This window comes from Kogia breviceps, chromosome 1, assembly GCF_026419965.1.
Source record: "Kogia breviceps isolate mKogBre1 chromosome 1, mKogBre1 haplotype 1, whole genome shotgun sequence".
NCBI classification, from domain to species: domain Eukaryota; kingdom Metazoa; phylum Chordata; class Mammalia; order Artiodactyla; family Physeteridae; genus Kogia; species Kogia breviceps.
This window is the reverse complement of record NC_081310.1, coordinates 164,615,021-164,641,218: the sequence shown is the minus strand read 5'-3', so window position 1 is coordinate 164,641,218 and position 26,198 is coordinate 164,615,021. Positions and strand designations below refer to the sequence as shown.

The 26,198-nt window shown below is 39.6% G+C and overlaps 1 protein-coding gene across 17 annotated transcripts in view; it reads right to left on the bottom strand.

The window, feature by feature from the left end:
- GPBP1L1 (GC-rich promoter binding protein 1 like 1) overlaps nucleotides 1-26,198 on the bottom strand; it is a 52,777-nt gene that overhangs the window by 6,391 nt on the left and 20,188 nt on the right. For all 17 annotated transcript variants that reach the window (XM_059042964.2, XM_059042972.2, XM_067008842.1 and 14 more), the window contains 6 exons: nucleotides 24,040-25,065; nucleotides 23,329-23,443; nucleotides 21,138-21,267; nucleotides 20,454-20,740; nucleotides 8,605-8,677; nucleotides 7,155-7,348 (listed from right to left, as the gene is read on the bottom strand). In XM_059042964.2, coding sequence (XP_058898947.1) covers nucleotides 7,155-7,348; nucleotides 8,605-8,677; nucleotides 20,454-20,740; nucleotides 21,138-21,267; nucleotides 23,329-23,388 — 744 coding nt within the window. In that variant the 5' untranslated portion in view covers nucleotides 23,389-23,443; nucleotides 24,040-25,065. The remainder of the gene's footprint in view (nucleotides 1-7,154; nucleotides 7,349-8,604; nucleotides 8,678-20,453; nucleotides 20,741-21,137; nucleotides 21,268-23,328; nucleotides 23,444-24,039; nucleotides 25,066-26,198) is intronic.

Here is a 26,198-nt window from a genome sequence, read left to right as displayed (position 1 = left end):
AGGAATAATGGAGTGTAACCTTTAAAAATTATGAATCACTATATTGTACATCTGTAACTTATATATTGTACATCAACCACACTTCAGTCAATCAATCAATAAAGGAAGGGGAAAAAAAGGAATCCACTAAAGTGAATCACATATCAGCTGCCGTTTTCTTTTTAAAATATCCTCTCCTTTTCTCCTAACTCCAAATCAACCTCAACTCTCCACCTCAAATGATCCTGTCTTCTCCTACTGGACTGACGTCAGAAGTCACTGTATCTGGGGCTTCCCTGGTGGCACAGTGGTTAAGAATCTGCCTGCCAACGTGGGGTACATGGGTTCGATCCCTGGCCTGGGAAGATCCCACATGCCATGGAGCAACTAAGCCCGTGTGCCACAACTACTGAGCCTGTGCTCTAGAGCCCGTGTGCCACAACTACTGAAGCCCGCGCGGCTGGAGCCTGTGCTCTGCGATGAGAAGCCACTGCAATGAGAAGCCCGCGCACCACAAAGAAGAGTAGCCCCTACTTGCCGCAACTAGAGAAAGTTCACGGGCAACAATGAAGACCCAACGCAGCCAAAAATAAATTTAAAAATATAATAAAGTGTTTAAAAAAAAATTTCGTCACTCGATCCAAACTCTCCCCAATTCTCTCCTTTGCATCTCAAGTTCCTTTGATAGGTCCCCCTCCCTTTCTACCATTCTACATCCGTTTGTTCTCATTCCTTTATGAATTTATCAATTATTTCTCCTTTGTATCTTTAATCTCTCTCTAGTAAGTTCTTCCATTTTATCTACAAACATGCTAAGCCACCTTACTGAAGTGAAGGGGAAAAAAACAAAGATATTTTCCCTTTTACTACAATCCTTTTATTTCCAAACTTTTCTGCATAAGTCAGTATCTGCTGTCTTTCACTTGTTCATTCTTACTATTTAATTCCCTGCAACACTCAACTCTCCCCATTTTAATGAAACAGCTCTTTTTTTTTTTTTTTTTTTTTTGCGGTATGCGGGCCTCTCACTGTTGTGGCCTCTCCCATTGCGGAGCACAGGCTCCGGACGCGCAGGCCTAGCGGCCATGGCTCACGGGCTTAGTTGCTCCACGGCATGTGGGATCTTCCCGGACCAGGGCACGAACCCGTGTCTCCTGCATCGGCAGGCGGATTCTCAACCACTGCGCCACCAGGGAAGCCCTGAAACAGCTCTTTTAATAAATAAGCAAAAATCTTGTCTTCATATTACATTCAATGGTCAGCTTTAAAAAAATCTGTTTTTGTAGAAGGAGAGATTACTTATTACGTATCTTTTCTGAACCTGTCCCTCCTTCCCGTCTCAATTCCCTGATGCTTCATTCTCTTCTCGCCTCCTGAATTCCTTTCAGTCTATTCAGTGGATGTAGGCATACTCAGTGCTCTTCTACTGCAATCTGTTCCTAGGTGAACTTCATTAGAAAAACCAGTTATTTGTAATTGTTTAATCATTCAAATTGTTAAAATCATGGAGCTAATGTGACCCCTAAGCTCTCACCTGAGCTTTTATAAAGACCTCCATCATTTGGCTTTAGTCTTACTTCTCCCCACCACTTCCCAACTACCAGCCATCCACTTGTCTTTTCCTAGACATGGCATGTTTTGCCTCCTTTTTTTAAAAAAATTAATTTCATTTTATTTTATTTAGTTTTGGCTGCGCTGGGTCTTCACTGCTGCGTACGGGCTTTCTCTAGTTGCGGTGAGCCGGGGCTACTCTTCTGTGCAGTGCATGGGCTTCTCACTGTGGTGGCTTCTCCTGTTGCCGAGCATGGGCTCTAGGCATGCGAGTTTCAGTAGTTGTGGCACGCGGGCTCAGTAGTCGTGGCTCGCAGGCTCTAGAGCGCAGGCTCATAGTTCTGGCGCACAGGCTTTGTTGCTCCGTGGCATGTGGGATCTTCCCAGACCAGGGCTCGAACCCGTGTCCCCTGCATTGGCAGGCGGATTCTTAACCACTGCGCACCAAGGAAGCACCGCCCCCCCCCTTTGGTAACAAATAGTTCCTCTGCCTGGAATGCCCCACCTACTTGCTCCCTAACAAACTCCTACTGGTTTTTTTTTTTTCCTTTTGGCTGCTCTGGGTCTTCGTTGCGGCGCGCAGGCTTCTCTCTAGTTGCTGCGTGTGGGCTTAGTTGCCCCATGGCATATGGGAATCTTACTTCCCCGACCATGGATCAAACCTGCATCCCCTGCATTTGAAGGCGGATTCCCAACCACTGGACCACCAGGGAAGTTCCCTCTCCTACCGTTTTTGTTTTTTTGTGTGTTTTTTGTGGTACACGGGCCTCTCACTGTTGTGGCCTCTCCCGTCGCGGAGCACAGGCTCCAGATGTGCAGGCTCAGCGGCCATGGCTCACGGGCCCAGCTGCTCCGTGGCATGTGGGATCCTCCCTGACCGGGGCACAAACCCGTGTCCCCTGCATCGGCAGGTGGACTCTCAACCACTGCGCCACCCAGGGAAGCCCTCTCCTACTATTTTAAAACTACCATTTGTTGACTAGTTAGGTTTCGTCAGTACTATATTCCAAGTACTTAGAGTGGCATGAAGTCTGACTCTAAAACCAGAATTCTCATCCTCCTCTCTCCCTTTTATCCTTCAAGATGGGAAGCATTCTGGGGCAGTGGAAAGAGCCCTAGTTGAAGTTAGACAAACCTTGTTTTAGAGTCCCAAACTCCATAATTTTATTAGCAATGTAACCTCATATATTACATAATTTTCCACATCCTAGGATTAAGGTAAATATGTAAAAGGCCTAGTGAATGTCCTGGAACATAGTAATAAGATGTCAACGAATGGTAGTTCTCTTTCCTTTGCCACTTCAAAACCCAGTTCAAATATGACCTCATCTGTAAAGGCTCTGAGGACCCTCTCCAGGCAGGGCAATTATTTTTTATATGTGTCTCTTCACTAGACAGCAACTCTTTGAGATTACTTTTCTGACTCTAATGGCATATAGCTTTTAAATACACAAATACTCGATGTTTAATAACTGTTGAACACATAGAGAAAATGAATGAATGGATAAATCCACATCTGCCTACTAGTTATCTCATCTCTGCCTTCCTCTTCAAGGGTCCCAGAACCACTCTCATCAACTTTTCCTGAAAACTCTGCTTTCCCTCTTCTCTAACTTCAGTGAAATGGTTCCACACTTATCCCAGTTTCCTGGGGATGAATGCTCAGTGTCCTGTTTCCTCCTCTGATTTGCTTCCCACTGTCTGCCATCACCACCTCCCTTCTCTGCTCACTTGCATCATCCCTGTTCAGGCTTCACTGACTTTTGCAAGGATAGTTAACAGCAGACTTTTTTTTTTTTTCTAAATTTTTCTTTAATTTTGTCATCCTTTTTTTTTAAACATCTTTATTGGAGTATAATTGCTTTACAATGGTGTGTTAGTTTCTGCTTTACAACAAAGTGAATCAGTTATACGTATGTTCCCATATCTCTTCCCTCTTGCGTCTCCCTCCCTCCCACCCTCCCTATCCCACCCCTCTAGGTGGTCACAAAGCACCGAGCTGATCTCCCTGTGCCATGCGGCTGCTTCCCACTAGCTATCCACCCTACATTTGGTAGTGTATATATGTCCATGCCACTCTCTCGCTTCGCCACAGCTTACCCTTCCCCCTCCCCATATCCTCAAGTCCATGCTCTAGCAGGTCTGTGTTTCATTCCCGTCCTACCCCTAGTCTCTTCATGACTTTTTTTTTTCTTAGATTCCATATATATGTGTTAGCATATGGTATTTGTTTTTCTCCTTCTGACTTACTTCACTCACTCTGTATGACAGACTCCAGGTCCATCCACTCACTACAAATAACTCAGTTTCATTTCTTTTTATGGCTAACAGCAGACTTTACATTAGTTTTCCTATCTTCATTCTATCCTCAACTCAGTTCTACACAACAGGGCTAAACTGATCTTAAGCTCTGTGTTATGACTTTTATCCTTGTCACTTCTTCTCCCCTAAAAGACTTCTAAGATCCTTGAGGATATGACTTTGTCTCACTCATTATTATACTCTTCTTCTACTGCCTAACAGAATGCTTGCAGACATTTCACATGAAGTTAACACTTACGAAAACTTTATAAACTCTAAAGAAACGGAACAAACAAAAGGTATGCTGCCATGCTGATAATAATAGCTACCATTTATTACCACTTACAAGTACCTCATTTATTCCTCAAAAAACCCTTAAAAGACAGGCACTACTATTTCCATTTTATATGATGAAACTGAGATTCAGAACGTTAGAAACTTGTCCAAGGTTGTATCACAAAGAAGGAGCAAAGCGTCATCTGTCTACTTCAAAGCCCTGCTGTTAATTTCCATGCTAGTTTTTTTTTTTTTTTTGGCGGTACGCGGGCTTCTCACTGTTGTGGACTCTCCCTTTGCGGAGCACAGGCTCCGGACGCGCAGGCTCAGCGGCCATGGCTCACAGGCCCAGCCGCTCCGCAGCATGTGGGATCTTCCCGGACCGGGGCACGAACCCGTGTCCCCTGCATCGGCAGGCGGACTCTCAACCACTGTGCCACCAGGGAAGCCCCTAGTTTCTTTCTTTATAGGAGTTGCTCTCTTGACTCAATTCATATTCTTTTCCTTCTACATCAGAGGAACAAGTATCCTAAACCCCTTTCAAAAATAATTCCACTTGTCAATCAGTTTATTCCCATTAATTTCTTCTTGGGCCATGATCTTTTAATGACCTTTCAAGTATATTTCAAGTTGTCCCCAGCGACTTCTTCCTACAGATTTTCTTCACCCTTTCACTTAACTTTACCACCACCTATATTCATATTCTGTTTCCTTTTACGGTCAAGTCTCAAAGGTGCCACTACCTCCACTTCCACTCACGTAATTCCAGAATCCTCTGAAATCTTGTTTTTCAGCTTTACACTACTCTCCTAAAACCTCAACTCAAAGGTCACCAAAAACTTTCCAACTGCTAAGGTCCAAATCCCCTCTTTTCAGTTATTTCCCTCAACATATTGGCAGCAGTTGACAAGTGCTGACAACCCCGGCTGCCATCTTAAATTCACCCACCCAGATGTGTGATAGCACACGATTTTTTCTATGTCTGAATTACAATTTCTTAATCCTGTTGACTATGTTGTTATTTTCCTAATATTTATGAAATATTTAGTATTTCCCCAAGTCTTACTGTCCCATTCTTTACTCTTCTTCTATCCTCTTTCCCTCAGAGATCTTATCTACTCTGAAAGCTTAACACTAGGATAATGACCCTCAGTCCTGATATTTTTCCAGTGCTACCAGGTAATCAGAATGGTTCATTCTCTATCCCTCATATATGCCCAGTGTTTTCTATTTTCAGAACATTTTATTTAACCACCTCTTCTAATCTGTAATACTCTCCAGACTTTCCCTGACTATCCAAATCTGGACCATCCTCCAAAGATCCGTTCAAATTAGTTTTTCAGTAAAATTTCCCTTGATGGTCACAGTCTAAGCTGAACCTTGCTCCTCTGAACTGTGTAAATAAATAGTGTTTAATTAATTTAGTTATTCCAAATCTGTTTAAGATTTGTTTTAGGATTTGTTGTTATTTTATTTCATACACAATCACATGACCTTAACCTTATATTCCTATATCTTGTCATCCCTATTAGACTTTTAGCCCATGGAGGGTGAGGACCAATGTTGTCCTTTGTGTTGCTCTTAAGCACCAAACAAGTGCTTGCCCACACAGAAAAGTGAATTAATGCTCACTGTTTTTCTCTCTGAATAACAGTAAATCTAATTGTTTCCTTACAGTGGCTGGAATTCATTCAAGCAATTATTGTGTGCTTTTGTGAGGGTGCTAGTGATACAAATATGAAAAAGGCCTGAAGCCTTTAAGGAGATTACAACCAAATGAAGAAATAGATGCAATAAATATTGTGATTAGAGACAGTGCTATTCAATCAGATACAAGGCTTAATTAGATCTTTAGATGTATGTGATAGAAAAGGATTCACAGAGAGGATGACATAAACATGAAAGAAAATCTCCCAGGTAAGAAAAGGGCAGTAGAAGACAGATTAGGCTTAGGCTATATAGAATTATACACACCAGTGCTCAGGAGTCTGGACACTGTATTATAACAACAGGGGTTGCTAAGTCATGATCCTTGGGCCAAAACTGGCCTGAGGCCTATTTTGTATGGCCCATGAGCTAATAATGTTTTTTACATTTTTAAATGGTTGAAAAATATATATATATTTCAAAAAGACCATATGTCATATGTGACCAACAAAGCCTAAAATATCTATCATCTGACCCTTTACAGATAAAGTTTACCAACCCCTGCTATATAGATGGTTTGGAATCACTAAAGGGACTTAATGGGAGGGGATGTGATATATTCAAACTGTTTTAGGATAATCATTCTGGCAGTTCTGTGGAAGATAAATACAGAGAAATGAGGAAATAGAAGGGTACACTATAACAGTAAATGTGAGATGACAAGGGCATATCATAGAGGAAAAAACTGACGGGGATTTTATAACTGCTTGGGGGAGGGGAATGAGTGAGAAGGAAGAAAGCAGCAGCCATGATACTCAGCTACATGACCAAATGAATGTTGGTGTTATTAATGAAAAGAGCAAATCAAGAGAAACAGGTTTGAGCTTCCCTGGTGGCACAGTGGTTGAGAATCTGCCTGCTAATGCAGGGGACACGGGTTCGAGCCCTGGTCTGGGAAGATCCCACATGCCGTGGAACAACTAGGCCCGTGAGTCACAACTACTGAGCCTGCGTGTCTGGAGCCTGTGCTCCGCAACAGGAGATGCTGTGATAGTGAGAGGCCCACGCACCACGATGAAGAGTGGCCCCCGCGTGCCACAACTAGAGAAAGCCCTTGCACAGAAATGAAGACCCAACACAGCCAAAAGTAAATTAATTAATTTTTTTAAAAAGAGAGAAGCAGGTTTATGAGATGAAGCTAATGAGTATGAGAGGCCTACTAAAAATGTAGTTGGCAGAAGAGAGTTTGGAGACAGTAAAATACTATACATATAACTTAATGGCACCAAATGAATATCTGGTGAGTGACTCAACAGGAAAAAATAAATTTACTAAATTTTTTTCTTATTTATTCTCCCACCTCTGCTGTATAAGGTTCTTACACTGATTCCAAATCATACCTTGGATGGAGGTGGTACAGGCTTAGGAACCAGGTTCTTATAGACACTTGGAACCATGGCTGACAATTTGTTTCCGTTTGCATGGTGAGATCCTGGTGAGGTGAATGCAGCAGAGAAGGCAGCAGCAGGATCTTCTTTGGAAACTTTTTTGATGACTAGCATTTTGGAGGGCTGCTTGGCACTAGGTGGGTTTTCTGTGAAATAGAACAGTGGAGAGACAGAAGAATGTCAAACCTATTGGTAAACACAAAGCATAGTTCAAACAAAGGCCTCACTCTGAACAAAGAGCTGACAGTTGAGACTAAGTGACAAACATTTCCTGGTGTGCACTTAACAGATATTCTCAAGTGACACTACCCAGGAACCGTAGGAAAAAAGGCAGCATAAGAAAACATTTGATTCTAAATTCATAATCAACCAAAAAGCCCAAAGATATTAGAAGTCTTTCAGGGGTATAGTATGTCTCATGCACGGTGTGATCACTCAGGCATAGACCAAACAAGAATATATCCAAGGGTAGCTACTCCTGTCAGCATGAGAACACAGAGAGATGGGGAAATTGGAGAAAGGAGTCTGCTATGGGACCTTCTGATGAGGCAAACAGGAGCAAAGCTATACATTAACAAAGGGGAAATGGTACAGCAATTGCCCTTAATCCTGTAACTCAAGATCCAAACCCAGTATTTAGATACACTAAAGCCTTCCTAATAAGATGCCTGGCTACTGAACATATCTAATGTAGGAACTAGGAGAGTACAATTTGTAAATGCCAAAGATCCCAATGCCACAGATCAGGTTTGGTTTGAAATACACTGATTTGTCAACTAACTTTTTACAAGGCTAGTTAGGAACATATACATTAGGAACATATACATATAAATGAGTGTATTTATAGGTTTCCTGCTGCCCTATACAACAAACATCATTGACAATTGCCAAAAACAAAAACAACACCCCACTCAGCTAACGGAACCTGGTTGAACAAAATGTTCTCTGGGACGTGGTATTATTTAGCCTTTCAAAGAACACTTTAGAAGAGTATTTAGTAATATGAAAGAATGGTTAGAATATAGTTGTCTACCAAATATTAAGGAGACAACTATAATACGTTAAAATTCAATTTAATTGTTATAAGCAAATTAGCAACATTAAAAATTACTTCTTATGAGCATATTATATTATTCTCCCTTTGCTTAAAATCTGCTTTCAAATTCAGGGCTCTACAAGCTCTCAATTGTCTGTATTCTGACTCTACTACCGTTACATCTCAATGGTATTTTGGGGGGCAGAGTAAGAGCTAGGCAGAATTAGTTACCATGTGCAAATGGATGAGATGAGAAACCAGAGATAAAGAAACAAAGAAATAAAAAAATAGATAAAGAATTTTTTCTCCTCTCCCTGCTAAGAAAAATTTAAAGTTGTGCATTTAAAAATGGCAAAATTTACCTACCCCACACTCCAGAAGGGGTCCCAATAGGTCTGCATGGCTGATTCTGTTTGCCAGCTTCTGGATTCAAAGAAGGCTAGGAAAAAAGGGGTATTAATGGTTGATACAGAAAACTAATCACTTCAGCACTTTTTGCAAAGTAGCATTCACCATGGAACCTATCAAATATTGATAACTATATATCAGCAGCACTCCAACACTGTATTGAGAATTAACAAATAAACAGACGATGCTGAAATGCAAAATCAATCTCAGGCTCTCTTGGCTTTCATTTCCTTTAATATAAGAGGATTAAATTAAAAAAAAAAATAAACAGGGCTTCCCTGGTGGCGCAGTGGTTGAGAATCCGCCTGCCGATGCAGGGGTCACGGGTTCGTGCCCTGGTCCGGGAAGATCCCACATGCCGCGGAGCAACTAAGCCCGTGAGCCATGGCCGCTAGGCCTGCGCGTCCGGAGCCTGTGCTCCGCAACGGGAGAGGCCACAGCAGTGAGAGGCCCGCATACCACAAAAAAAAAAAAACAAAAAAAACAAAAACAGAGTAAGTGTGAAAGTTCTCATCTTCCTGTAGGATATGTATGCCAACTAAGGAGGCACAGAAAGCTGAATGAACAAGAAAGTGAGTCACTTTTCTCAGATTTAAGGAGCATAATCTGGTCAGTGAAATGTGAGTGTTCATAGCATTTCTAATTAGAATGCTTTAGGGCAGAGGCACACCATGTGCTGGAATACAAAGGCAATTAAGACAATTAAGAAGAATCCTTATTACCACAAGGGTCACAGTCTTACTACAAAGATAAACTTGTAGACAAGTAAGTATAATAAAAGGTTATGGGGGGACTAGACTTCCCTGGCAGTCCAGTGGTTAAGACCTCACCTTCCAATGCAGGGGGTGCAGGTTTGATCCCTGATTTGGTCAGGGAGCTAAGGTCCCACATGCCTCACGGACAAAAAGCCAAAACATAAAACAGAAGCAATATTGTAACAAATTCAATAAAGACTTTAAAAATGGTCCACATAAAAAAGAAAAAAAAAGATTATAGGGACTATGATAAAAATTCACATTAGGGAAGAAGGAGTACTAAGGAAGGAATAGTCAATTCCACTAGAAAGAGAAGTGCTATCAGAAAAGGTTTTATTAGAGGAGACTACGAAGAGTCCTTAATGATGAATTCCAAAGCTGGAAAATGGGTGATTCCAGGAACAGAATGCTGAATGAACACCAAGACAGGAAAAACATGAAAAAGAGATCTGCAAATAGTTCAGCATTAGTGCTAGGGAATGAGAGGACCTTTCTTTGGGGAAAGAGATGTCTGGCAAAGTAGGTAAGAGCCAGATTGTGGAGTATTTTTAAGGGATGTTGAATTTTATTCTTTAGGGATGGGAATCCATCTCTCATGCAGAGTTAACATGATCCAACCATTATTTACAAGTCTGGTAGCAGCTTGAAGGATATATTTCAGAGCTATAAACAACTAGGAGACTATTAGGAGACCAGTTTCCTAGCACAGGAAAGTATGAAGGCGACAGGAGTAGAGGAAGAAATGATGGGAAGGATCGAGAAGTGTTAAGAGTAACAGACTAAACTTAATAACGAATTGTATGGGGGTGTGAGGATGACACTGGTGCCCAAACCCAAACTTTACAATCTGGTACAGAGTAGGAAAATGGCTTTTCAGCACAAATGACCATGGGACATTAAACAAGGAACAGAAAGATGCACAGACTCAACTGCAGAGCTTCTGAATCGAAACCTCCAGAAGTGGGGCCCCAGCAGGTGTATATTTTAAACCTGTCAAGAGGAGACCCACTAGCATAGAGCAAGCACGGATACAATCTGAACTATTAATTCAGTAAACAAATGGACAAATCTGTGACAGAGTATGGACAGGTAAATACACTCTTCTGGATGGAACAGTAAAGGCAAAAGGAGTCTAGATGAATAAAGTGTGACAGAGTAAAAAATTCTTGGCTCACGTTTTCTTTGCTTGAGTATTCTAATTGTTACACCACTGACTTGTGTAATAAAGCTTTGTTGTCAAATTGTGTCTGATTTTCTTTCTTTTATAAGTGACTTGTTCTTTATGTCTGAATGTCCGAAGGATATTTTTCTTCTAAGTGTTGGCTGTTCTGGCTGTCCTTTCAATTTGTAGTTTCAAGTCTTACTGTATTTCATGAAATTATTCTTGAATTAATACTTTTTAGCACTTAAGCTATTTGTTTTTGTTATTTTATATTATTATTATATTATTTTTTGCAGGGGAGATCTTTTTTTTTTTTTTTTTTTTGCGGTATGCGGGCCTCTCACTGTTGTGGCCTCTCCCGTTGCGGAGCACAGGCTCCGGACGCACAGGTTCAGCGGCCATGGCTCACGGGCTTAGTTGCTCCGCGGCATGTGGGATCTTCCCGGACCAGGGCACGAACCCGTGTCTCCTGCATCGGCAGGCGGATTCTCAACCACTGCGCCACCAGGGAAGCCCTGTATCTTTTTTTTTCAATTCTTAATTTTAATCTATTTGTTTCTTCTTCATTAAAAAAGCTTCCCTTGTCTAATTCTTGAAAAACACTAGTGTTTATTGTCTTGTGCTCCTTCCTGTTTAGTCTTCATTTTTCTGAAATCTTTTATTACTTCCTTCCCAAGTTCTAGCACTGTGAAATTTTCTGGTTATGTCACTCTTGTACCATTTGTTCAATTTTTAAAATAAGTTTATGGTTCTTATCCGTTTTGTGCACATCTTACAGGTGTACTTTGCATTGTCTGTAGAAATGTTACTCTGTTCCTTATTCTCTTGATCCTTTTATGTTGTTCATTTTTATGTGATCAATTTTTGTGAATGTGGATCAAGATAGCTAACATCACACTTTATAGCTCTCTTCTGTTGTCTTCATGGAGTGCTCAAAAAGATAGCACACTTTCTTTGATGTCCCGGCTCACCTCCTCCCCATGCCTTGTACCTGAACCTTCTCTTCCCTTTGTCTCTATTGTCTCTGTCCCTGCAGCTCAGTCTGGATTCTATTTCCAACAGTTTTGTCCTCAGTGAGGGGCTTTGTTCTGGATGGGAATATTGGCTAGTTAGTATTAAATGTGATAGAACTCTGTGCTGAACTTTATTGCCTCTTGGTTCCAAAGTCATCCTTTCTGCTTGCTCTGTGTAAATGTATCTGGGCACTTTAAAAACTTTCTCTGGGCTTCCCTGGTGGCGCAGTGGTTAAGAATCTGCCTGCCGATGTAGGGGACACGGGTTCGTGCCCCGGTCCAGGAAGATCCCACATGCCGCAGAGCGGCTGGGCCCGTGAGCCATGGCCGCTGAACCTGCGCTCTGCAATGGAAGAGGCCACAGCGGTGAGAGGCCCGCGTACTGCAAAAACAAAACAAAACAAAAACAAAAAAAACACCTTTCCCTTTGTTAATTTGCTGGCATGTTAATTTTGTCAGTAGAGCGCAAGGAGAGACTTTTGCTTCTTGTTCCTGTGTGCTTACTCAGCAGGTTCCTGCAGCACTCTGCTCTTGCTAAGCCAGGTTATAAAGTACAAGTGAGCGCTGACTTGAGTGGTTTTGTAGCAGTGATATATCCCATGAACAGCTTTACGAGGTACTCTTAGAGGGCAGATTTCCAGCATGTTCCCTGGAGAAGCACCTTAGCAACTGCTCTGCCATTCAGTGAGCCACAGCTAAGCCCCTTCCGATAAGGTCTGGATCTCAATCCTGGGGTGGTGATGGGGCAACAGGGGACTCTTCCTTGGGCACTCTGTCTTAGCCCGAGGGTTAGTGGCTGCTCCTTGTATCTGCCAATTCTTTAGAGTTTTTTAGAACTCTATATTCTTTATAAGTTCTTTATATTCTTTAGCGTTCTTTTCACTATTTACTAGCCAATCACTCATTACTCCATCCTGTTACAGTTAATAATTCTTTATATTAACTTTCCTTGTTCGAATTATTGTGTGATTTCTCTCTACTGATTGGTCCAGTCAGACCCTTTATACCTTATCCCAGAACATCTCTGTATTTACTAGTTTGGGGAATATGGAAAACCACTCCTAATTTCTAGCTGCTCTTCTCAAATGTTCGCTAAGCTTTCTAGAACAATTACTGGCTCTTCTGGAAATCCTGGGGTTGTCAGATGCCCTGTTGCTTCCTTCAATTTCTCCTGCACAACTGCTAACACAATACCAGTCAGGTCTTATAGCTTTTAGTGGTTTGTCTCTATGTTGTGATACCTCACTTTATTTTGTTGTAGATGACATCCATGGATTTTTTGAGTATAATTAAAAAAAAATCTATCTATCTATCTTCTATCTACCTACTTACCTAATCTATCTTTTATTTGGCTATGTTGGGTCTTAATTGCGGCACATGGGATCTTTTGTTGTGGCTCAGGGGCTCTTCGATGCAGTGCGCGGGCTTCTCTGTAGTTGTGGCGCTCGGGCTTAGTTGCCCTGCAGAGCATGTGGCATCTTAGTTCCCTAACCAGGGATTGAACTGGCGTTCCCTGCATTGCAAGACTGATTCTTAACCACTGGACCACCAGGGAAGTCCTTGTCCATGGATTTTTTTGCTTCTTCAATCCTAGTTGCCTTGTGTTCTTTTTCTTAACTTATTCCTTAATTTCAGACTTACAAAAAAGTTGCAAATATAATACAAAGAATTCCTGTATATCGTGCATCTACAGTCTTATGTCAACATTTTACCACATTTGTTCCACAATTCTCTGTAAATGTATATTTTTCCTGAACTATCTGCAGGTTGAAGGACTTGAAGGATATTCTCCTACATAATCATAGTACAATTATAAAAATCAGAAAATTAACATTAATAAATACTATTATCTAATCTACAACTCTTATTCAAACTGTAACACTGATACTTTTACAGGAAAACAAAGTTTAAAATCACTGTTTTTCCCTCATCCAGTATCCAGTCTAGGTTTACATGTTGCCTTTAACTGTCATATCTCTTTAGTCTTCTTTAATCTGGAACTTTACCCACCATGACCATAACTTTTTAAAAGAGTACTCAGCCTAGTTCTTTTGTAGAATCTTTTAAAATTCTTTTATAGAAACCTCAATTAGAGTTTGTGTGATTTTTCCTCATGGTTAGATTCAGGTTATGAATTTTTGGAGGGCACTCCTCAGTGAATCACATCAGGAGGCTTGTGTTATGTTTGTTCCATGACCAGTGACATAAATCTATTTTGTAATTAAATAACATTTACGCACAATGAAATGCACCAAGTATACCATTCCATGAGTTCTGAAAAATACTTATACCCCCCACCAAATCTATAAAGATAAAACTACTTTCTACAACCAGAAAGTTTCCTAATGCCCTTCCCCAGTCAATCTCCAATCGACACAGGCAACTACTGTTTTTCTTTCTCACCATAGATTATTTGCCTATTCTAGAATGTCATATAAATGAAATCATACAGTATGTACCTTATTGTGAAAAGCTTCACTGAGATTCATCATGTTGTTTTATCAGTCATTCTTTTTTATTACTGCATAAGTAGCCCATTACATGATTATACCACAATTTTTCTATTCCTGTTTTGACAGACATTTAAATTATTTCCTGGGAATTCCCTGGCGGTCCAGTGGTTAGGACTCTGTGCTTTCACTGCTGAGGGCCCAGGTTCAATCTCTGGTCAGGGAACTAAGATCCCACAAGCCACGCAGCACGGCGGCAAAAAAAAAAAAAAAAAAAAAAAAAAAATCCCAGTTTTGGGTTACTATGAATAAAATTACAATAAATGTACACAGACTTTCATTTCTCTTTAGCAAATACCCAGAAGTGGAAGTATTGGGTCACAGGGTAAGGTTTATGCTTAGTTTTATAAGAAACTGTCAGACCTTCCTTTTTGCAAAATGGTTGTACTACTACACACTCCTGTTAACAACGTATGAGACTTCCAAGTGCTCAAAAATGTCACCAAATTTAGTATTTTCAGACTTTTAAATATTAGCTATCCTGGTGGGTGTGTAGCAGTATCTTATAGTGGTCTTAATTTGAATTTCCACATTTCCCTTACGACTAATGACACTGACCATTTATTTCATGTGCCTACTGGCCATTCATATATCTTCCTTTGTGAAGCACCTGTTCAAATCTTGTTTGTTTTTTAAAAAACTGAGTTGTAGGAGTTATTCACATGGGAACAGGCCCCTTTTCAAATCTATGTTCTCCAAATATTTTCTCTGAGTCTGTGAAATAAGCAGAAGTTTTAAATTTTGATGAAGCCTGATTTATCAATGTTTTCCCCTTTATGGTTATTGCTCCCTGGGTCCAAAGAAATCTTTTTTTTTTTTTAATCCCCTATGTGAGAAAGATATTCTGCTAAGTTTTCTTAGTTTCAGGCCTTACATTTAGGTCTATAATTCATCTCAAATTCATTTTTTTGTATGCTAGGTGGTAAGGGTAGAGAAGAGATACACACACACACACACACACACACACACACACACACACACACACACCCTATATCTACAGATATAGTTCCGGCACAGTTTGTTAAAAACACATTTCTTTCTCCATTAGCCTGCTTTGGTACCTTTGTTGAAAATCAAATGATCATATAAATGTACGTTTATTTCTGTACATTTATTTCTCTATTCTGCCCTACTATCACTCTGTCCTCATAATAATGTCACATGATTTTGATTACTGTAGCTTTATACGAAGTCTTAAAGTTAGGGAGTATAAATCCTCCGACTGTTCTTTTTCAAGATTGCTTTAGCTATTCTAGGTCTTTTCATTTTAATATAAATTTCAGAAAAAATTTGCCACTTTATGTAAGAAAGCATGCTCGCTGGGCTTGCGCAGAATCTATGAAATTGATGTCCTAATCATTGAGTCTTCCAATTCAAACCCTTCTATTCAAAGTGTACCTCTCCTTTTATTTAGATCTTTAATTTCTCCTGGCAATATTTTTTTTTTTTTTTTTTTTTTGCGATACGCGGGCCTCTCACTGTTGTGGCCTCTCCCGTTGCGGAGCACAGGCTCCGGACGCGCAGGCGCAGTGGCCACGGCTCACGGGCCCAGCTGCTCCACGGCACGTGGGAACTTCCCGGACCGGGGCATGAACCCGTGTCCCCTGCATCAGCAGGCGGACTCTCAACCACTGCGCCACCAGGGAAACCCTCTCCTGGCAATATTTTGCAGTTCAGTATTGATGTCTCTCACATCTTCTGTTAAATTTATTCCTAAGCCGTTTTTAAAAGATTTTAAAAAATGTTATAAAAAGCATTTTTATAAAACGTCATTTTATAAAATGCTTATTTCTAGTACAGTTGACCAACAAACAATGCAGGGGTTGGGGCGCCAGTGGCGCCACTCAGCACAGTGGAAAACCCAAGTATAACTTACAGTAAGCCCTCTGTATACATATAAGCTGTTGGGTTCTGCATTTGTGGATTCAATCAACTGCAGATCATACTGTAGTATATACTAGTAAAAAAAAACCTGCATACAAGTGGACATGCTCAGTTCAAACCCTTGAACAACATGTTGTTCAAGGGTCAACTGTATATAAAAACTCAAATAACTTTTTCAAAAATAATGACTTTGTATCCTAAAACCTTAATTCTTTATAGAGTCCTTAGGATTTTCTATGTAAGCAATCATGTCACCTGTGAATGAAACTTTTATTTCTTCCTTTTAATTTGTACGTATTTTATTTCTTTTTCTTGCCTTATTGCACTTGCTAGGATCTCCAGTACTGTGCTAAACATAAGTAGTGAGAGTAAACATCCTAATACTGCTCCTGATATTTACTGGAGAACTTGGGAAGACTCAAAGCTATGGCTACACTGTTGCTACCTTTTCAGAATCCCTTCTCTGTACAAATTTCTTACTCCTCAGATTGCATACACATTAAAGCTTCAATCCTACAAGACTCTACCCTCACTCCTGGCTCCTTCTCCAAGGAACAGTGTACCACTCATCACCAATTCATTCTCTAATTCTTGGGAGGGCATATCAAACTGCCAAATACAAGGCTCTCACCCACATTTAATAATAGCTACCATTTAAAAACCTATGTGTCATGGGACTTCCCTGGCAGTCCAGTGGTTAAGACTTCACCTTCCAATGCAGGGGGTGTGCATTTGATCCCTGGTTGGGGAGCTAAGATCCCACATGCCTCAGGGCCAAAAAACCAAAACATGAAATGAAGCAATACTGTGACAAATTCAATAAAGACTTCAAAAAAAAAAAAAAAAAAAAACCCACACAAAAAACCCCCCCAAACACAAAACACACCTGTGTCAGACTTCCCTGGTGGCCCAGTGGTTAAGACTCCACACTTTAACTACAGGGGGCTCAGGTTCGATCCCTGTTTGAGGAACTAGGATCCTGCATGCCTCCCAGAGTGGCCATTTAAAAATAAATAAAAAATATTAAAAACCCTGGACTTCCCTGGTTGGTACAGTGGCTAAGACACCATGCTCCCAATGCAGGGGGCTCAGGTTCGATCCCTGGTCAGGGAACTAGATCCCACACACCACAACTAAGAGTTCAGATACCGCAACTAAAAAGATCCTACGTGCCGCAACTAAGACCCGGCAAAGCCAAAAAAAAAATAAAAAACAAAACAACTCTGTCTGTTAAAGTCTGTGCTAAATGTTTCGCATACATCATTCAACATATATGATCTTTTTTTAAAAAAATTAATTAATTTATTTATCTTTGGCTGTGTTGGGTCTTTGTTGCTGCGCGTGGGCTTTCTCTAGTTGTGGCGAGTGGGGGCTACTCTTCATTGTGGTCGCGGGCTTCTCATTTTGGTGGCTTCTCTTGTTGTGGAGCATGGGCTCTAGGCTCACGGGCTTCAGTAGTTGTGGCACACAGGCTCAATAGTTGTGGCACACAGGCCTATTTGCTCTGCGGCATGTGGGATCTCCCCAGGCCAGGGATCGAACCTGTGTCCCCCACACCGGCAGGTGGATTCCCAACCACTGCGCCAACAGGAAGACCCAATATATGTGATCTTTATTCCTTACTACAGTGTTGCAAGGTACACATTACCATCCAACAACTCAGGGGAAATTAGGGTTATTAGTTTTCCAAGGTACAAATATAGAACTGTTAATTACACTAATACTACTTTAAAACAAAAAATAACTTTCTAATTATACAATGTAGAGTATGGGGAAAAAACAAGAAACATAGAAAACCTACTGTAAACAATTAAGTCCTCAAATACCTTTTGTTATTTTTGACTAACTACTCTTTCTTGATACACTCCATTCTTTTTCAACCAATCACTTCTTAATCTCCCTTACTGCTATTCCACATGTTCTGCTCTAAGCTTCCTCTCTGAATATATTACTTTCCTTGGGTGATTCTGTCCAACCATAAACCTCAACTACTATCTCTATTTCCACGTGCACACCTCTGGCTGATCTCACCCATCTCTTTGGTACCAAGACGTCTTTATCTTCTATCCTCCAATTCTGCTCCTCCTGTTTTTCCTTTTCAAATTAATTACTTATTATTCATCAATTCCCTTTGGATAAAAATCTTATTTTTGACCCTTCCTTCTCTAGTTACAATGCCATGGTTCCTATCCTTTAGATCTATCTCCAAAACAGATCTTTAACAACCTAAATGTCAACAGGAAAATTGATAAATAAACCTAGTATATTCACACCACAGAATATTTACTATACAGAAGTGAGAAAGATATAGAGCAGGGTTTTTCAACCATGGCACTACTGACATTTGGGCTGGTTCTTTGTTATGGGGCTGTCCTGTGCATTGCAGGAAGTTTAGCAACATCTCTGATCTCTACATACTAGATGCTAATAGCACTATCCCCAGGCATGACAACCAAAATTTCTCTAGATATTGCCAAATGTGCTCTGAAGGAGGCAAACTTGCTCCTGGATTAAGAACCACTGATCTAGAGCCCTATGTGTCAATACAGACAAATCTCAAACAATTTTAAGCAAATAAAAGAGAACTACAATATGACAGTATTCATATAAAGATCAAAATCAGGCAAAATGATATTATAGATTGTCTATGGATACATTCATATAGTAAAAATTTATCAAAACATACATGAGGATGATAAAACATTAAAATCAAAATGGGGATTACCTCTAGGGGAACGTTAGGAGAATATGATTAGGGAAGCTTTAACTGTATCTATGATATCTTGCCTCTTTTGTAAAAGAATGGTCTAGAGCATACTGGGCAAAATGTCAATATTTCACAAAGCTAGGTTGTGTGCGTACTTGACTGTTTTCTCAAGACTTTTATGTACACTTTATATTTCATAAAAGCATAAACACAAGGCTTCCCTAGTGGCGTAGTGTTTGGGAGTCCACCTGCTAATGCAGGGGACATGGGTTCGAGCCCTGTTCTGGGAAGATCCCCCACATGCTGCGGAGCAGCTAAGCCGGTGCACCACAACTAGTGAGTCTGCGCTCTCGAGCCCGCGAGCCACAACTACTGAAGTCCATGTGCCTAGAGCCCGTATTCCGCAACAAGAGAAGCCACCGCAACAAGAAGCCTGTGCACTGCAACAAAGAGTAGCCCCTGCTCTCTGCTACTAGAGAAAGCCCATGCGCAGCAACAAACACCCAACTTAGCCATAAATAAATAAATTATTTTATTTTTTTAAAAAGCATAAACACAAAATAAACTTGCCCTTAATAACCTTGTTCAGGTTTGACGTGACAGCAAACTTCCCTTTAGATCACTTAGCAGGTGGATAATGCTGCCTTAACATTTTTCTTTCCATTGTCAATTAATTTCCCACTGGGAATGCTACACAGAACTGATAACTTATAAGTTTACTGAATAAATAATCCACGTTATAATTTAGTGTTGTAGTCATTTTTGGACTACTGAGTACTTAGGACATTCTGGACAAATATTTAATATATTGGTGTATTACAGACTTTTCCATGAATAAAGTTTTAAAGGATAGGCACCTGGGGATACGAATTTACTTTAATAAATGACATATGAATTAAGAGCCCCCCCAGGTCATTTGCTAGACTTGGGAGAAGAGGGGCTGATGCCTAATTTTACTCTTTAGTTGGCTCTGATAACATAAAATGGCTGTCATAAAAGTGACTGGCTTATCTAATGTGCCACTTAAAAATAACGAGTTGCAATACCTGATAGGATTGCCACTAGCCACGTATGGTTGCTGGGCACTTGGAACGTGCACCATCTGTATTAAGATGTGCTACAATTATGAAATGCACAAAGGATTTTGAAGATGTAGTACAACAAATAATGTTAATTATCTCATTAATTTAAAGATAATGACTACAGGTTAGAATAATAATAATTTGGACATATTTGGTTAAGTAAAATGTATTATTAAACTTTTTTAAGGTGCACAAAAACTCTACTTTTGGTTTAGAGGTCAAAAGGCATATAGTTCAACACACAATAGCATCAAGTTTTACTGAATGTACAGGCAACAGCTGAAATACTCCTAACCGCATGTTTCTGAACTTACCACAATTGTTTTATATAAGAGGGCAAAATCAAGACAAAAAAACCCACTCTTATGGTAGTTGAAGAAAGCAATTTAACATTCAAGAATACAGTTTTACATAAATATATCTGAATACTGAACCTTATAAAGCTTAAAGAAAAATAAGAATTCCAAAGGCAAAAAGATGAAAAAATATGAAGATCTGCTAAAAGTTACAGAGGAATTTTGGTCATCATCGTCATACTAACCAGCTCCTTCCCTGTCCTTCCTAAAAACACTAGAAGTCTAAACTTAGGGACTCCCTTTTTAGTACCTTCTGAAATGTTCTCATTACTCACACAGTTTTATATATAAGAATCATTTGTCAGGTTTTAGGTATACAACTAAATCTTCATACTTACAAAGTCGTCTTCTTCAAACTGCAACTTTTCTACCTTATCATCTTTCTTCTCTTCCCTAATCTCTGTAGGTGGCTTTTCCTGAAAGGCACAGCCTTTCCGGGAGTGGAAGCTGCCATTCCAGTGGCGATGGTTCCCTGTGCCAGCCCCACTACGCTGGCTCATGCCATCGTGACCTCGGGAAGAGCCATGCCAACCAGATAGGTTCCCTGTGATTCCAGCATATGCTCCCTTAGAGACACCAGAGTCCACGGAATCGTGCCGGAACAGGGAGGGCTGGTGCCAGGAATCTGAAATAGTAAGGAAAAGTAACACATTAGAGTGTTTGCTTCCTGAAAATTCAGAAACAACTGACCAGATGCTTCCTGATATAATTTAAGGTATTGCCAAAGCCCTTCGGGGGACCTTTTTAATAAAAGAGTAAGTCCACATACAAAAAAGGCACAAGATAACAACTTTTTGTTTCAATGTAATTTCTATATGAATTCTGCAACTAAATAAATGACTTAAGAGAACCTAAGAATGTTAGACTTAGAAAGCCAATAGAGTTGAGTAATGACTATTGGAGGATCTAATTGAGTATTATGTTTACAAAAGATGATTATTCCAAGATTATGGACATGCACCCTCAGCCTGGGCTTGCTCTGAGTAGCTTATATAGAGTCAAGGAAGTTGGGTATATCTTACCTCCTGTCGTTCGTAGAGGTCCATTGTTAAAAAAGCCATCAGAGGAATTATGTCGACGACGGCTTACTCCAAATCTACCATCTCCTCGGGGTAGGTGCTCTCCGTGTTTTTCAAAGGTGGCTGTAGGTGACTAAGATGATAAAGTACAGAGAAGCAAACAGGTAAGTACATATCAGTCTCTTTCAGTATCTTAAGTTTTGCATAGGGTTTTTAGAAAACAGGTAATATTGATGGCAGAAACCCCTATTTTGAGCATATGGGACACAGTTAAGGGTACTGCACTCCTCTGAGTTAAAGAAGCCCTATGTTACATATTCAATCATTAACTGAATTAATAGGGAGAAAAAACAGCTACTTCAATTATTTGCATGAAAGAGGGGGAAAAAACCCTGTCAATATCCAAAAGAATAAGCTCCAGAACTTTACACTTAAAAATGTTAATCTTGAAAGGAAAAGCAAGATGCTTGCTCTAAATAGATTATTTGTGTAAAATACTCTCGAACTGAAGACAAAGAACAGTTAAATCCCACCTTGGCAGGCCATTAACAACCCCACAGGAGTTTTTATAGTTTTATAAAATACTTACTTCCAAACATTAATACTCATAACAAGACTATAATTTGGCATCATCCCCATTTTACTATTTCCGTATGAGGAAAGCGGTCAGGGAGAATAAGTCTCTGAGGTTACACAACTAAAAAGGAGCACTTTGAGAAACACTATTATAGATGAATTCTGATGTCCCTTCCTATTCCAAACAGTTGCATTCTATAACAGTCTTTAGTCTCATATGATAGAAACCAAAGTCTAAAAAACCATGAAAAGTATGGATACATTTGACAAGGGCTTACTGGAGAACTATAGGTTGGGGCAGAGACATCTTCACATCTATTTCCTTATTATTAACATCCTCACCAACATGTGGTCTGTCAGTCTTTTTTATTTCAGCCATTCTAGTGGGTTACAAAGATTTTCTTCTGAAAGTTTTATGGATTTCAGTTTTTTAATTTAGGTTATAATCCATTTCAAGTTAATTTTTATGTATGATATGAAGAAAAGGTTGAGGCTCTCCCTCCCACCCCCACATAGATATCCAGTTCTAGAACCACTTGTTAAAAAGACTATCACTTCTGCATTGAATTACCTTGGTTAGCACTTTAGTCAAAAATCAACTGACTACATGTATAGGACTGTTTTTGAATTGTCTATCCTATTCCATTGCTTTATCTGTCTATCCCTAAGCTAATACCACACAAATTCACTTATTGTAAAATGGAAATACTTAAATCATATTTCCTAATTCTTTTTACTGAGTTCACTGTGCTAAATCAGTTGTTCATTGTGCTAAATCAATTATTCTTTGCAGGTATAAGATGTGCATACTTTTCAACGCTTTCCTAGGATCCCACACCGAATCCTTCAGGCCCATCACCCCCAATGTTTGGGTCAGATTATGTCCATTATGAGATTTGGGGAATTTCACAAGGGCAATTCAAAATGAAGATTAGAGCAAAGCGTTGTAGGTCTAGACAGACCAGGAACATCCTCCCAAAATTCACATCTAAAAATAGGGAAGGTATGCTCTTTTTTCTGAGACTACCTATCAACTTTCTCCCTCCTCTATTAGTTGGCAAAATGGGAAGCATTTTTAAGTTTACTAGCTTCCCAAAGCTTTCCTTTAACAAAAATAGATTCCATTTGTCTTTATCCTTAATGCAACATACATTTTCCCTGAAATCATTAAGTAGATTATTGTCTCTAAAAAAGAATTTCTAGGATTTAATCTGAGAGCCGTGTAGTAGTCAGTCAATCACGGTCTCTCCTTTTTCCTCCTCATCTACTACTTGAGACAAATGTGCATTCATCCTGAAGATCTATTTCCCCCAAAACTGAAGTGTTCCTGCAGCTAATATAGGAAGTCTTAAGTGTGCCACACAATAAGAAAAGCTTCACATGTAATAAAATAAACAGGACACTTGGCAGTAGCAGGGTACACAATGACTTGCACTGCCTAATTATTTATACCCTATTAAAAGAAAGATAGTTAAGTTTACTGAAAACGTATGCAAAATCCCCAGGCAAGGCAGAATAAACACACAAAAAAACTAGATTGTAAAACAGAGGCCACAGACAAGATGGGGATGAAAAGAACTGGTGGTATTTGGATAGTTACTAGAATGGAGAACAGTACCTTAGCTGACTGTGGTGTTGAGAAATTTAGCCAAGCAGGAACAAAGTCATGCTGCGCCATTTAGGTCCAGTGTCTCTTTTCAACAAGGTGAGGCATCCAACCTCATGGCCAGGATCTGAAAATGAGAAAACTGAAATCACTTATTCTTGCAAGAACCTGATATCAAGTAAAGAGTCTGTGATTACTTTAAGGTCCCCCTTTTACAGAAAAACTTGCTCTCTGAGCCTTTCTAGAGTACTCATCAGGCCCCATACATCAGAGAAGTTCTAAACAAAAACAGTCTGTGAATATATAACCATGAAAAACACAAACAGAAAAGTGGGTCACAGACCTGGAAGGTTATATGACAGAAGCTAATTAATTCTTGTGTTATAGCAGAAAAACCTTAAGAATAAACAACTACTTAAAACTATAGATACTTATGAAAAAAGATTAATCTGCTTCAGGTAACTTCAGGCAAAAGCAGTAGAAAAGATCATCCTAGAGAAGGAGGATACAACCTCTCAAGAGTTTTTCTATTTAGTTCACATTAATTTCTTCAAACATCAGTTAGCATCAGTTTTCCTGAGAGATCCATCTGTTGGTGTCTCCAAACCACCCCACTGATAGTCTCCAAAGTATAATACGTAAGAAAGCAGTAGATATTTTCTATGATACATATACATATACATACACAGTCTTCTTACAAGTTAGACATAGGTGAATACTCACCCCAGAGCGTAACCTCTGTGGTCCTGTTTCCTGAACTCCTTGATTCTGCCGGCTGGATTTCCACGAGGTTCTCTTGTTAAAAGGGTATTTAAAATTAGGCTGGCCGGCAGCACACCTTATGATGAAGCACAAAGAAGCCAGGCTCTGTGTGGATCAATTTCTCAGTTCCCTCAATTGCTCATCTTAAACTATCTAGATCCTGACACGTTTCCAAAAGGGGAAAGGGGAAAGGGGAAGGGGGAGGGGAACATAAAAAGTATTTGTTACATTTAAAAAATAGGGGGAAGGGGAAAGAGCTATATCAATGTTCACCTCATTCAACTTCCTTGAGTGATGGCCCTATGATGTTGCTTAAATAGATAATACATGGACATTTGCACATTGAATTCAAACACTGTTCACAAAAAGGTCATAGCTTAAAAAGACAGCTGGACTTTTGTTTGGGCAAATAATGTCATTGAACTGATAGATCAAAAATAAAACACTGAAGAGCTCTAAAAGATCTTCTGAGTAGTCAACTCTAGTAGCAAAACATCCACATTACAAAGCCCTTAATTTACAAATCTCATTATTCTTACACAGCTGCTAAAAATAGTGTGCACGTATGTATTTATATTTGACTTATCCTTCAAAATCTAAGGACATAAGAAACCTGTTTAAAAAAAACAAAGAAAAATCAGACAGGAACTTGATATGCTTTTCCCTCCGAAGAATAGCAGCTCTCAACGTAAATTTCTTGGTATAAAGCTCTCAAATGTTTCTTCTATTTCTTTGGTCTTCACTATTTATAAATTCACAGCAAAATTAAAACAAGTAGAAAGATAGGGCTTAAGGAACAGTCATGGAAAAAGTTCCAAAGTGAGGTTTTCTTCTCTCCAGTTTTCTGTATTTCACTCGTTCTGCCCCTTCTTGAAGACTAAACTGTGTTAATGGAAGGTAATAAGAATCTTCTGCTTCAGTAGAGAAGTCACTTTGCATCCATGTCCATCATTATTCAATCATTTTAAAGGCCACAAGAATCTATCACTATAAATGAAAAAACAAAACAACATATATCACAAGAGGCAAAATTACTATATATAAATGCTAAAGTGAGACATGGTCAAATGATTGATCTCAGAGACAAAGGTCTAGGTGACAAAACTCTTAAGTCCAATTTAGACATTAATTTAATGTGTCGCCAACTATAGCAACAACATAACTGGCTAAAATTATTTTAAAGATTTTTAAAGGATTTTAGAAAAGTCATTTGAAAAAATATACTTTTTAAATAACAATTTTTCCAGTTAGCTATCAAAGGTAATTCAGACATGCAAATTAGTCTGTTAGATTTAGATTTTCTCTCATATATGGAATAGCTTGCCATAAGTCATCAAAGAGTCATAACTTACTGGTTATTACCACAGTCAACTATCTAATTGTTTAGTACTAACCACAGCCAGATGCTTAAAAACAAGACATCCGTCATAGCATTCCTCATGAATTTACATATTTTAGATACCTACTTATCAATTAAGAAAGAGACTTAAGTGCTTATGCTCTGACTTAAAATATGCAGTAAGAGATGACACAAATATTTCTTTGGCAAATTCCCAACATTCTTCCAAAGGCTAGGAAGTTTTCTTTCTTTCTTTTTTGTAATAGATTTTAAAAAATATATTTATTTATTTATTTGGCTACATCAGGTCTTAGATGCAGCACGCAGGATCTTCACTGCGGCATGTGGGATCTTTCGTTGCAGTGTGCGGGCTCTTCGCTGTGGCACACCGCCTCCAGAGGGGGCTCAGTAGTTGCAGCACACAGACTTAGTCATCCCGTGGCATGTGGGATCTTAGTTCCCCAACCAGGGATCAAACCCGTGTCCCCTGCATTGGAAGGTGGATTCTTAACCACTGGACCACCAGGGAAGTCCCTAGAAAGTTTTCTGATATGAGAGAATGCTTGCATCTGTGGGCAATTCTGGTCTACACTGGTAAATTCTAGTTTACAGAGTATTTCTCATATAATTAATTCATGTTTAAGAAATACTAAATTCAGAATAGTAAACACCTCTTTGGGGAAACAATGGGAAAGGAATCAAAAAATGGTTCCGGGTCTTCTCTGGTGGCGCAGTGGTTGAGAGTCCGCCTGCCGATGCAGGGGACGCGGGTTCGTGCCCC